Source organism: Carcharhinus amblyrhynchos, chromosome 11, assembly GCF_965287045.1.
Source record: "Carcharhinus amblyrhynchos chromosome 11, sCarAmb.v2.hapA, whole genome shotgun sequence".
In the NCBI taxonomy this organism is placed as follows: domain Eukaryota; kingdom Metazoa; phylum Chordata; class Chondrichthyes; order Carcharhiniformes; family Carcharhinidae; genus Carcharhinus; species Carcharhinus amblyrhynchos.
Window position 1 is genome coordinate 40,981,862 of NC_137334.1, and position 13,440 is coordinate 40,995,301.

At 39.1% G+C, this 13,440-nt stretch overlaps 1 protein-coding gene across 1 annotated transcript in view; it reads left to right on the forward strand.

The window, feature by feature from the left end:
* Positions 1-13,440, forward strand: part of ttn.2 (titin, tandem duplicate 2) — a 324,032-nt gene that overhangs the window by 184,966 nt on the left and 125,626 nt on the right. Inside the window, exons 148-154 of the mRNA XM_080198903.1 lie at positions 5,789-5,872; positions 6,206-6,664; positions 7,381-7,464; positions 8,175-8,249; positions 8,675-11,212; positions 11,863-11,913; positions 12,917-13,312. Coding sequence (XP_080055029.1) covers positions 5,789-5,872; positions 6,206-6,664; positions 7,381-7,464; positions 8,175-8,249; positions 8,675-11,212; positions 11,863-11,913; positions 12,917-13,312 — 3,687 coding nt within the window. The remainder of the gene's footprint in view (positions 1-5,788; positions 5,873-6,205; positions 6,665-7,380; positions 7,465-8,174; positions 8,250-8,674; positions 11,213-11,862; positions 11,914-12,916; positions 13,313-13,440) is intronic.

Here is a 13,440-nt window from a genome sequence, read left to right on the forward strand (position 1 = left end):
TCGTATTGAAGCAAGAGAAAAAATTTCTTCTCCTAAAGGTATATCAAAATCTTTATGTCTGTGGATTGCTGTCCTCTTAATTCTTTTTGTGTTCCAGTGCCATGCTGGTTCTTCTACCTAAATATCTTTGATCCCTGTTGTTGTGTATTTTATGTCTTGATCTGTCTGTTGTTATGTTATTGTACAGTTGTGTTTTGGAGAATATTTTGATGTGTTGTAAGTGTCTGTAATATTCACTAAATTAACTTGAATGTATAATTTTGAGCCATAACAAGCACCTGCAAGACATCTTTAAAGTTCTGAAATGTCCCAAGCCACATTTCAAATAGGAATCAGGAAAATAACCGGAAAAGAAGGAGGAGTGGAAGCAAACAAATGACAAGTTGGTTGAAGTGATGGGATTCTCAGACAGTTTTCATGAGAAGAGATAGAATGTAAGAGGAGGGAATTCCAGACAATAGGATTTGAGTGGCTGAACATTCAGGAACTGGCTGGGTCAGGGGAGAAATGGATGTAAAAAAAATTCTATAATCAGAGGAATTGGGCACTAAGGTGGGGAGAGTAGAGAGCTGAAAGGGATTAGAGAGATGGGATTGAGATCATGATGAGCTTTGGAGACAAACATGTGAGAGTTGTATCTCCTTAGAGTATTTTTTCATCAGCTGCCATTACAGTGACAGGCATTCAGCTGAAACTTCAAGATGTACAGAGCAGGAGAAATTCTAAAGACATTTTCCCAATTGGATTTTAAATTAAACACTTTGCAATTGGAAAAGAATGTAAACATAGGGACATATGTACTGGATAAGTGAGAATTTGTATGAGCAGGATATTTGCAGCATAGTTTTGTACAATTAGCAGCAGTAGAGGGTGGAGAAAGGAAAGTCCGTAAAGAGAACTTTGGAGTAGTTGAATGTGTTGAGTGGAGAAGATGTGTATTTGAAACTCAACTGAAAGTAAAATCAGCCTGAATCTATGTTAAATATATTTTTTTAACAAGAGACAGTCGCTTCATTGCAATTTTATTTTTGGACACTTGGTTGTTCGAGAAAATACTTGAAAATCTCAGCAGGTCTGACAGCATCTGTGAAGAGAGATGTAGAAGTAATAATTCGCTGTTATGGATTCTAAACATTAACTCTGGGCTGAATTTTCTGGCCCTCTAACAGCAGGCGAGGGAAACAGTGCAGTGGCAGTTTCCCACCAGTGTAAAATGATGGTGGGATCTTCTGCACGTCATGGTGGGTTAAAATTTCCACCAGAAATTGGCGTAAAACTGATTTGCATTGCGCTAATGGAATCCAGATGAAGCCACAATTGGAATTGCTCTCCCTGCCTGATCTGTGGTGCTGCCAATGGGAAATCTCGCCGATATACAGAACACATCTGGACCAACATGGTGTACATGTCAGCATTTACCTGAAGGCAGTCTGGGGCAGCTCGCTGTGACCTGAAGAGGAGACAAAGGCCTCTAGCAACCAGACCCCAGAACACCAGGTGCAGCAGTGGAAGGGGTGGGGAATATCAACCATGTGAATCTTCTCCATATAGCAGCTTCCAGGAAGTGGTTGTTCTCGGTGAAGCAACTCCTCCCAGGATTTGGATCTACAAGCTGCAGGTGAAAGGCTGCAGGAGGTACTGGTCTGTGCTAAGAATGGGAGACATTAGACAGGGAGGAAAGGAGTGAAGTGGTGGAGTGGTGGCAGGTATTAGGGGAAAAGGAGAGATTCTGCAACGGTTCTGGAATGGGTGAGCTGGTATGGAACAGGAGAGTGGGAAAGGTCCTGCTGGAGTGCAGGTGGGGGAGCATGTTGTGCATATATGAAAGGGCAGGGAGGTGGTGTAGAGGTGTGAATGGACTTGGGCGAGAAGAAAGAGAAGGTTTTAAAGGGAGAGGTCAGTAGAGTCAATGGAGAATTCCTGGAGGGCACATGAGGGTATCAATGATAAGATGGAATGATGACATTTAAAGGGGCACTAGAAGCCAATAGGATAAGGATGCGGTGAAATGGAATGAAGGGGTGCTGAGGATTGTTGGAAGGAATGGGGAAAGTGATGCGGATTTTGGGGTTGGCAAGATAAGGGGGCATGAGAGGATTAGGGGAAGATAAGGGGGCATGAGGGCATTAGAGGATGAGAAAGGGGACCTAGTGGTAGGGGATGGGGATATGGCTAAGGTATTGAATAACTTTTTTGTTTCTGTCTTCACGGAGGAGGACGTGAATAATTTGCCGGGTGTTAGCGATGGAAAGGTGGTAGGACTGAAGGGTCTCGATGACGTTACTGTTACTAGAGAGGCGGTGCTCGACAGACTGGAGGGGCTGATTGTGGACAAGTCCCCAGGACCGGATGGAATGCATCCGAGGGTTCTGAAAGAAATGGCGGAGGTGATAGTGGATGCCTTGGTGGTTATTTTCCAGACGTTGCTGGATTCCGGGGAAGTGCCGGATGATTGGAAAACGGCTAATGTTACGCCGTTGTTTAAGAAGGGTGCCAGGCAAAAGGCGGGGAATTATAGGCCGGTTAGTTTAACGTCTGTGGTAGGTAAAATGTTAGAATCTGTCATTAAGGAGGAAATTGCAAGGCATCTTGAAGGGAATTGCTTGATAGAGCAGACGCAGCACGGTTTCATTAAAGGGAAGTCGTGTCTGACAAATTTACTGGAGTTCTATGAGGATGTGTCTAGGGCAGTGGATAGAGGAGAGCCGGTGGATGTGGTCTTTCTAGATTTTCAGAAGGCGTTTGACAAAGTACCTCACAAGAGGTTATTGCAGAAGGTCGAGGGACATGGAGTTGGGGGTAGGGTGTTAACGTGGATAGAGGATTGGTTGTCAAATAGGAGGCAGAGAGTGGGGGTCAACGGGTGCTATTCGGATTGGCGGATGGTGACTAGTGGAGTGCCCCAGGGATCGGTGCTGGGGCCTCAGCTTTTTACCATTTATATAGATGATCTGGAGGAGGGAACCGAGTGTAGGGTGTCGAAATTTGCTGATGACACCAAGATTGGGGGAACGGCAAATTGTGCGGAGGGTGTGGAGAGTCTGCAGAAGGATCTAGATAGGCTGGGCGAATGGGCCAGGAAATGGCAAATGGAATTTAATGTTGGCAAGTGTGAGGTGGTCCACTTTGGTAGGAAGAATGGTAGGAAGGACTATTACTTACGGGGCGAAAAACTGCAGCAGGCGACGGTGCAGAGGGACCTCGGGGTCCTTGTGCATGAGTCGCAAAAACCCAGCTTGCAGGTGCAGCAGGTGGTCAGGAAGGCGAATGGGATGCTGGCCTTCATAGCGAGGGGGATTGAATATAAAAGTAGGGAGGTCTTGCTGCAGCTGTATAGGGTATTGGTGAGGCCGCAGCTGGAGTACTGTGTGCAGTTTTGGGCGCCGCACCTGCGCAAAGATATTTTGGCCTTGGAGGGAGTGCAGAGGAGGTTTACTAGGCTGATACCGGAGTTGAGGGGGTTGAGCTATGAGGAGAGGCTGAATAAACTAGGCTTGTACTCATTAGAGTTTAGAAGAATGAGGGGAGATCTCATTGAGACGTATAAGATGATGAATGGGATGGATAGGATAGAGGTGGAGAGACTCTTCCTGCTCAAAAAAGACAGTAGGACTAGGGGGCACAGCCTCAGGATAAAGGGGGGGCGGTTTAGAACGGAGTTGAGGAGGAACTTCTTCACTCAAAGGGTGGTGAATCTCTGGAATTCTCTGCCCGTTGAAGTGGTGGAGGCTGCCTCGCTAAATATTTTTAAGACGCGGGTTGATGGGTTTTTGATAAGAGAGGGGATTAAGGGTTATGGGGAGAGGGTGGGAAAGTGGAACTGATCCACGACAGATCAGCCATGATCTCATTGAATGGCGGGGCAGGCTCGAAGGGCTAGATGGCCTACTCCTGCTCCTATTTCCTATTTCTTATGTCACTCATAACAGAGGGGATTTTCAAGAAGGTAGAGAACTTTTACATTGACCTATACAGACTGGAAGTCAATAGGGGAGGGATGACCATGGGGTGATCAAAAGTGAATCCTGGAAAGTCAGTTGCAATGGGAGGAAAGATATGGGTGATGAGGGAAGGAGAAAAGGTATTAGACTCAACTTTGAAGCCATCGACAATCATGGCTGCCAACTATTATTCAGAGCCTCGTGGCGGAGACCTCATGATGCTGCATGAGGGTTGTCAGGTCAGGGTAGAGCGGAGCTACTGGTCAGCTCAACTGGACAACTGAAGGTGAACCCCAGTACATAGTGCTTACAATGCTAGGGCCTCAACGCAGATAAGAGTGTGAAGGTAAAAAGCTCAGTATGAATGGGAGACTTCTTACATATGACTCACAAGGATCCTGGCAAAAACTTTTTTGTCTCCCTGCTTGATTCTGGAAAATGTTGGGTATTTCACTCTCAAGTTTGAGGACTATCACTCTCAAACCATGTCAGCCATGATTAAAATGCAAGTAAACTAAATTTTTAAAAAGTACACTGAGCGTAACATCACAGTCACCTGTGCAACACTTGTGAACTCTGAACTTCTTAATTATTCTTTCCCCAATACTTCTATTTACTCCCTCAACATCTGCAGCAGGGGTGGCAGCAGCCTGCTGATCACTTGGCTCTGTTGTCTTGGATGGCTTTGTCACTTTTTGGGCATTGCCCTCTTTCTGACACCTGTAAGTGAAAGAGGTGAAAATGGGTGACTGCATGAGCTACCTCCAACCTGGAAGCACTCTTGACCCTGAGCTTTTTATAACACATATTGATCATTATCCAATGGAGGCTGCAAGCCAGTCTCTCCATCTCAAATTGATCTAACCTGTCTGGCCCTGCCAGTTGGGTTGCCTACTCCTTGACGTTGATCAATTAATTTGTGGCCAACCCAGAAGGAAAAGTTCCACCCTGTTTCTCTCTCCATATGTGCTGCCAGACCTGCTGAGTTTTTCCTGTATTTTGTTTTATTTCGGATTTCTAACACCCACTGTATTTTGCTTTTATTTTATATTAATTACTGGCCTAGATAATCTGCCTGTAGCTATTAAAAATTTGTATGTAGCAATAAGAAAATAATTATTAGTTAGTTGGGAACAGTGCCTGAAGCCATAAAAATACAAACAATTCCTTTTCTGAAGGAATTGAATTGAAAAACATTTATGCTAAACTTGCATTGAACTTTGCTCAAATACCCATGGAGTACTGTGCACAGTTCTAGTCTCCAAATTACTAAAGAATACAAAATGAAAATAAAATACCAAGCATGATACCAGAACTGAGAGGTCATATATATAAAAAAAAACTGAACTGGTCAGACTCTTTTCCCTAGAAAACAGAAAGTCGAGCGATGACCTGATGGAGGATTTTATAATTATGAAGTGAATTGATGGGGTAAATAAAGTGAAACATTTTTCACTTATGGGAGAGTCAAAAACCAAAGGAAACAAATAAGACATAGTCATTAATAAATCCAATGGGGAATTTAGGAGAAATGTCTTTATTCATAGAATGATTAGAATGTGGAATTTGCCACCACATGGAATAGATCAATAGCATAAGATATTGAAAAGGGCAGCAAGTTAAGTACCTGAAGAAGAAAGATATAGAAATTTATGCAGGTGGAATTAGATGAAATAGAGTGGGAAGTGGCTGAGACATAAATAGCAGCTGAATGGCTTGTTTTTCTATTGTTGTTTTGTTACATGAAAATTGCTTTTATCATTATCAAAAACTGTAGGTTCTTGTTTTGCTCTTCAAGAAAAAAATCTTTAATGTGGCTTACAACAGTTTTAATAATGTCTTTAAAGTGCCTGAGATTGCCAAGAAACTTGTGCCTGAAAAAGTTACTCCAATCACACTTACAGAAAGCAAGGAAATAGCTTCAGTAAAAGGTACAGAAGTGAGAGTACTTTCACCTGTATGGTTTTCTCATATATGTTACTAATGGTAACTTTAATGTTCCACGGGCTTTTTCCAATAACAAATAATGTCATCTCTGTTTTTTGTTTTTTCATTGTTTTATGTGGTTTGTTCTGGTGATAATCTTGTGTGGTTTTATCTTTACATTCTGATTTTTGTACCAGTCTTTGTAGTAGTGTTTTTGTATTTTATGTGTTAATATTTGTGTCATCTTATTCATCTTATTCTACACTCTTTTTAAACTTAAACTTATATGTTTTTGACCTTTATCTAAAATTCTAAAACTTTTTCTTCAACCTCTGAAGCTTTCAAGAAGATTTTACATGAAGAGACTATTGAAGTTGACAAGACTGTTCCGTATGAGAAAATTATTGAGCACGATGAGATGATCTTACCTGAAGAAACAATTCAAACTGATGAGACAATTTTACCTGAGGAAATTGAGCATGATGAGATATTATATGAGGAAAGTGCTGAGTACGATGAGATGATATCTGAAGAAACTGTGCAGGATGCTGATAGGATTTTACCTGAGGAAATTGTTGAGGCAGATGAGGAGATTTTAGATAAAGAAATTGTTGAACCTGACAAGGTGACTTCATACGAACAAAGTGTTGAGTTCTATATGGGTTTACCTGAGGACACTGCTCAGCTTGAGGAGATTATTTTACCCAAGAAAATTATTGAGGCTGGTGAGAAGACTTTACATGAAGAAATTGTTGAAGCAACACTTCCAGAAAAAAAGAAATTTATTTCAGAGAAAGGTATAGAACTATTTATTAGAGGATTATACTTTAATCAGCTGCAACATCTCATAACCAATGGAAATGTCTGTGATTTTTAAAATTTTATTTATATTCTCTGTGGGCCCTCTGTTTACTCACAGTACTGCTGTCTACAATATTGACACCTATATTTCAGATGTTCTCTAGTTACACTGGCTCTATTATTTCCTGTCTTTTAATTTTAATACCGTATTGTAATAGTTATTGAGTAGTGAAAGAGTTTGTGAGTTCAGTCATTTTTACAAATTCCCCAGCAAACCTAAACTTTGCCTAACTAGCTAACTAAAAATTCACATAAGTAACAGTTTAATATTTGCCAGATGAAGCAAACAGTCTCTTCCAGTAGGGACATCCTCCCATTATCTGAGCTTAGAGAATTTAAACCCTGACTTCCAAGAGCCAAAATTGGAGACTAATCAACTAAAACTGTGCAGTGTAACGTAAAGAAGTATTAGGAATCGTCTACCCGCTCTGAGATCATTTCACATGGTACAGTATTGACTTTCTGAGTACAAATGAAAAAATTCCATGGAGTAACTAGCACTCAAAGGTTATTTGTTTAACATTTTTTGAATGAAGTTAAAGAAATATGTTTACTGTTTCTTAAGTATCTCACATGTTCAGTTGCCTGTTTTTGATAATAATAGAAATTTTGTATACATTCACTAAATATTTAAACAAAATATTTTTTGAAGTGGCTCCAATTACTGAGAAGATTGAACCTAAAGGTGATGTTCTAGTCACTGCTCCAGTGAAGCAAGATTTGGAACCAGTAGAAGGTATACAAATCAATGTCACTCATTGGCTTGTGTCATTGGTGCAAAATCCATGAAACTTTCAACATTTCAATGTCTTTCACTTCCATTACATCTCTTCATCTGCATTTCATCTTTCTTGTGGTTCATTATTTCATTGCTTAATTGTCTATGCTTGCTTTCAACTGTTCTTCATTTTAATTCTGTCACTCAGGCCTTGTTCTTACAATCTAATTAGTAAAGGAGCATTTGTACTGAAAGAAAAATTTTCTGGCCACATACAAGATACGACTATGAAAAATGAAGTTCAAACCCCCAACCTATCCAATTACTTATTTTGGTTTGTTTGTCATGAACAATAGTTAGCAGGTTACGCAATTTTAATGTGAGTAATATTTCCTCCACGACAGCAAAGAATAAACAAGAATTTTAACTGTCCAAGGACTCTATCAAGACCATTGCACAATTGACCAATCATGTGGCATGCTTAAACCCTAAGGAAAAGTGTACTTCCCAAGTTTTTCATCCCTCTGACCTGGGTAAACTGGCAAAATTCAGCATCAAGTGGAAAGTTGGGAAACAAATGCTTGTCAAAATTAGACTGATGCTGAACTCTAATAGTTTGATGCACTCTAGCTGTTGAACCAGGGAATAATTTGGGATAATATTCCATGTAATTATGCTTTTCAAGAGTTGACTTTAATGGTAATAAAATCTTTGAATTGTTTTTAAAGTGCCTGAAACTGAAGAGGTACCTGCTACAACACTTCCTATTTCTGCTCCAGGACCAGTCAAGAAACCCCTTAAAGGTACAATTTATCAAAAGCTTGAACCTTAATTTACAATGGCAAATTTTAAAATACCTTACTACATAATATGTTGATATACAGTTTAGTATTTTTTTTCCTGAATGTTAAATGGTAAAGTTATGCAGAATTTAATTGCACAGATTTCTAAATGTTGTGTATTGGTTGTATCAAATTGTCTTCAGTCTATTTAAAAAGTTACAATTCATGTATCTTGTCTCTTGTGATCCCTTCTGTTAATGTGTTTATTTGGAAATTTTGCTGTCTATGGGTATGTTTTACAATGTGTTTAATTTGGTGAACTCACCAATTTAGTTTGGAGATGATGACATTGTTTGGTTTTGTTTAAATGTTAGACTGTTCTTTTACGGAATTGCAAAAAAAGTCCTTTTTGATGTGTCACTAAATTATATATGAAACCTTTATAGCTGCAGAACAATTCAAGCCATCTTTGAAACTAAAACCTACAGTCAAAGTTCCAAAGGAAGTAGAAGATATAGAAATTTCAGTACTGAAGAAAATTAGTAAGCTTCCCAAGGAAGAGAAAGATGAAGATGAGGGCATTATATTAAAAAAGGTGGATAGCTCTCCTAAAGAAGAAGACAAGTACATAGGGGTAGAACTTAGGAAACCGATTAAAGGTCCTGAGGAAGTGGAAGATGAAGAACATGTACCACGAAAGAAACCAGATGTAATCTTAAAAGAGAAAGAAACAGAAAGAGAAATAATATTGCAGTTGGTTGATGAGATTCCTAAAATAGATAAAGATTATGGAAAAGGTGTATCAATAAAGAAATTAGATAAAATTTCTATTGAACAAGATGATGCATACAAAATGTTACCAAGGAAAGGTACCAAAGTACAATCCAAAGAAATGGAGGAGGAGCCAGGTACACCACTGAAGAAACCTGATAAGATCACTAAGCAAAAGGAAGAAGCGGAAAAGATATCACTAAAAAAGCGTGACACAGTCCCTAAAAAAGAAACATTAAAAGAAAAACGCATAATATCAAAGAAACTACCCAGTGATGAAGAAGATAGAAAAAAGCAAATAATATTGGAAACAGTTGGTGAAGTGCCTAAAATTGAAAGAGGCATAGAAAAGACTGTGCATTTAACCAGAACAGAACCAGTTCCTATGAAGGTAGAAGACAGAGAAAAGATATCTGTGAAGCGTACCCTAGTTGCTGATACAGAGAAGGATAAGGAGAAGATAATCCCATTGAAGGAACCTAGTCAAAGCCCTATAGAACAGAAAGATGAAGACAAACATTTGGCACTGAGAAAAGATAGGACATCGCCTCAGCTTGCGGAGGAAAAGGAACACCCTAGTCTCAAGAAAGTTGACCTTCCTAAAATTATTCATGAAAAGACCAGGATTGCACCATCTCTTGAAGAAGAGGCACCCAAAAGTATAGAAATTTACCCAGTCGATAGGATACCCAGGAAGACTGCTCCTGAAGAGCCTGCATCAAAATTGGTACGAGAGGTTACTGCAGAAGAGGCTGCCGATATTACCAAGACAACATATGAAAAGAAAATGGTACCCTCCAAAGAAAAACCTCATGAAACATCTTTAAAGATTGGAAAAGGGAAAGTTCTGGTTTCAAAAGAAGAACAGGAAACAGCTTTACTGAAAAAAATTCCCTCAAAAGGAAGTGCATTTGATGCAAAAGAACCACAAAAGATTCACAAATTACCTGAAAAGGATGTGGCAGCTTATAAAGAGAAAACACAAATTATCCCTACTAAAATGGATAAAGGGAAAGTATCTGACGAACAGGAACCAGTGCAGTTAGAAAAATTCCCCTCGAAAGAAATTCTGTTTGAAGATAAGGAATCAGAAAAACTAAAAAAAGTTCCTGAAAAGACATCAGTGATCCCTACAGCGAAAGTTGATGAAACACATTTTAAAATTGCAAAAGGAAAAATTCCTGTTTTGGAAGAACAGAAAGATCACATAGAGCTGAAGAAAGTTCCTTCAAAGGAAGTTGTAATAGAAGAAAAGCCACAGAAAGTACCAGTAAAGAAAGAACTGACACCCAGGGATATATCTGATATTGCACATCCTAAAATTAGAAAGGGAAAAGTACCAGTGTCAGAAGAAAGAGATCAAGCACAGGTGAAGAAGATTCCTTCAAAAGAAGCTGCAGTAGAAGAAAAGCCACAGAAAATACCAATAAAGAAAGTACTGACACCCAGGGATATACCTGATACTGCACATCTTAAAATTGGGAAGGGAAAAGTACCAGTATCAGAAGAAGAAAAAGATCAAGCACAGATAAAGAAAATTCCTTCAAAAGAACCTGCAGTGGAAGAAAAGCCACAGAAAATACCAATAAAGAAAGTCCTGACACCCAGGGATATACCTGATGCTGCACATCTTAAAATTGGAAAAGGAAAAGTGCCAGTGTCAGAAGAAGAAAAAGATCATGTACAACTGAAAAAGATTCCTTCAAAAGAACTTCCGGTGGAAGAAAAGCCACAGAAAATACCAGTAAAGAAAATACTGACACCCAGGGATATACCTGATACTGCACTTCCTAAAATTGGAAAGGGAAAAGTACCAGTGTCAGAAGAAGAAAAAGATCAAATACAGCTAAAAAAGATTCCTTCAAAAGAACTTGTGATGGAAGAAAAGCCACAGAAAATACCAGTAAAGAAAGTACTGACCCCTAGAGATGTGGCACACCTTAAAGCAGGCAAAGGGATTCCATCAGCTGTTGAAAAAGATTTGGAACTAACACAAATTAAAAAAGTTCCCTCTGAAAGCATCTCAACAGAAGATGACTACGAAGTAGAATCAGAAGAAATGTCAATAGAAGAATTACGGGACAAAGGAGACTGGGAATGGGAATTAACTGAAGAAGAGGAGGAATATGGCTCATCTGTTGACTGGGAGCATGAAGATGATGAAGAGTTTGAGGGTGCAGTTGAGACTCCTTCAAAGCCTTACAAACAACGAGGTGAGATGGCTGCTGCACATCTACCAAACTGATTGTTCATATCTTGTGCTTTGGAAAATAGATCAGTGTTCTTTGTTTTTGTTTGTGTTCATCTTTTGTCAAACATCTTTGTTTGTCCTCGCAATGCAGCTTGTGTTTATGTGCATGATGTATCATGGTTGTCAAAAGTCTGTCAAAAGGTTGTTAAAATTCATGTCTGTTTCTTGTGTTTGGTCCATGTGGTCCTATGCTTCCCAAAGAAAAATTGTCTTAATTTGCTTTGTCGTTTGCTATTAACAGAGCTATGGGTGAATTAAAATCATTTTTCATTTACATCATTGAAGGCACAGGCTTCAGCAGACCTTCCAAATAGTCTGGTTTCACATTTTTCATTCAAAACTAATTATGTCTTTTTCTTCATTTTACATCTCCTCTGGCCGCATGAGTAAACCTTTGTTTAGTGTATTAAACAAGTGGTAGTGCCATTTTTGATTTTTCTTTTGCCTGTATTACAGATTATCAATATGTAAATATATTTTTCCATCTAAATACAATACACTTTCTGAGCCTCATTGTTTCCACCCTAAGGTTATAACAGAAGCATCTTAACATATAATAATTTGGAAGGATAGTCTTGACATGCCGATAATTATGTTACTATCTCACTACAGATGCTAAGACACCAGCAGATGAAGCCGGCAGGGGTAGAGGCTTCCTCAGAGGTGAGAGGGGATATCAAGCACTTAGTCACAACTAAGGATCCATGCATGATTGTACACATATATTTGTTTCACAAGCACTACCAAACATTAAGTTGCAAACACATGCAATATTCCAACATAACATGCCAATTTAAGACAAATCATTGAATTATACTGCTGTTAAACAGAACTTTATTTAAATTTAATTCATATATTAGTAAAAAGAAATCCATTAAGTGTTATGGTACATTTCAGTTACTTTAGAACTTAATTTGTCATATCAATTTGCATGCTCTTCCGATTACAAAAATGATTGTGGCTGCGTAGACTCGATAGCAGACCCTAGATTAATATTGCATTGCTTACTTTTGCATGAACTGTCCTCTCTTTATATGCTTGCAGCTCCAAAGAGTAATAATTGAAGTTTAAATATACCTATTTACCAAGCATGAGTAATCAGTTTGTATACTGCACCTGATTATTGGCCAGAACTGATGTTGGTGGAGGAGAACTTAGCATGAAAGCTAAGTGAAGAAACATACACAATGTTTCAATGTCCTGATCGCCTTACTAGAATCTAAAACTTTAATGCATGCATTTCATTTTCTATTTGCGTGAAAACTTGTGTTTCTGGCTGTATTGAGTAGTTCCTACTTGAATAAAATTATGCTGCCTGAAGACTGATTATGAATCATTGGTGCTCCTTGGCAAATAGCAAATATGCCAGTGCTGAAATTATATTGGCTGTATATTATGCAAATCTTACAACCTGAAAGCATGATGAAATGCGTAGACTTTGAAGGATGAGTTTCAATGCACCATTTTACCTCAGAAAACCAAGTTTACAGAGTTTGATCTCTTAGTCAGTCAGTCACATTGCTCTGCTTGCATCACTCTTTTCTTTTCCAACTGAAAATGGCACATGGCATCTAAATGTCTGGTTCGCATCAAACCATCTTCAGAAGCATGCAAAAAAAAGCAACAAGTAAAACTGAATATATTTATGTTCAACTCTAAATTTTAGCAAAAAAGACACCATCGCCTGGAGAGGGAGACAAGAAGCCACTTAAACCGGGTGGAGGAAGGCCACCCTCAGAGGAACCACCTTTTGCAGGATTCCAGCTCAAAGCGGTCCCACTGAAATTTGTCAAAGAGTTGAAAGATATTGTGCTGGAGGAAGCTGAGTCTATAGGGTCTTCTGCCGTCTTTGAATGCCAGATCTCCCCATCTACAGCATTAACATCATGGATGAAGGATGGAAGCACTGTGAGAGAAAGTCCTAAATACAAATTTACCTCCGATGGCAAAGATAGAAAGTTACAGATTATTGACGTGCAGCTTTCAGATACTGGTGAATATTGCTGTGTTGGTCGCCTTGGCAAACAAGAAAAGACATCCACAGCAAAACTAATTGTTGAAGGTACTGAGCATTGCTGTTTGAGATATTTCACAGCATAAACCATGAGCAAGACTGTGCAATGTATTAAAGTTGTGCAACTTAGGAACCCTGCTGAATAGTTACTTTCAGTCTAATTACTAAGGTCAAAA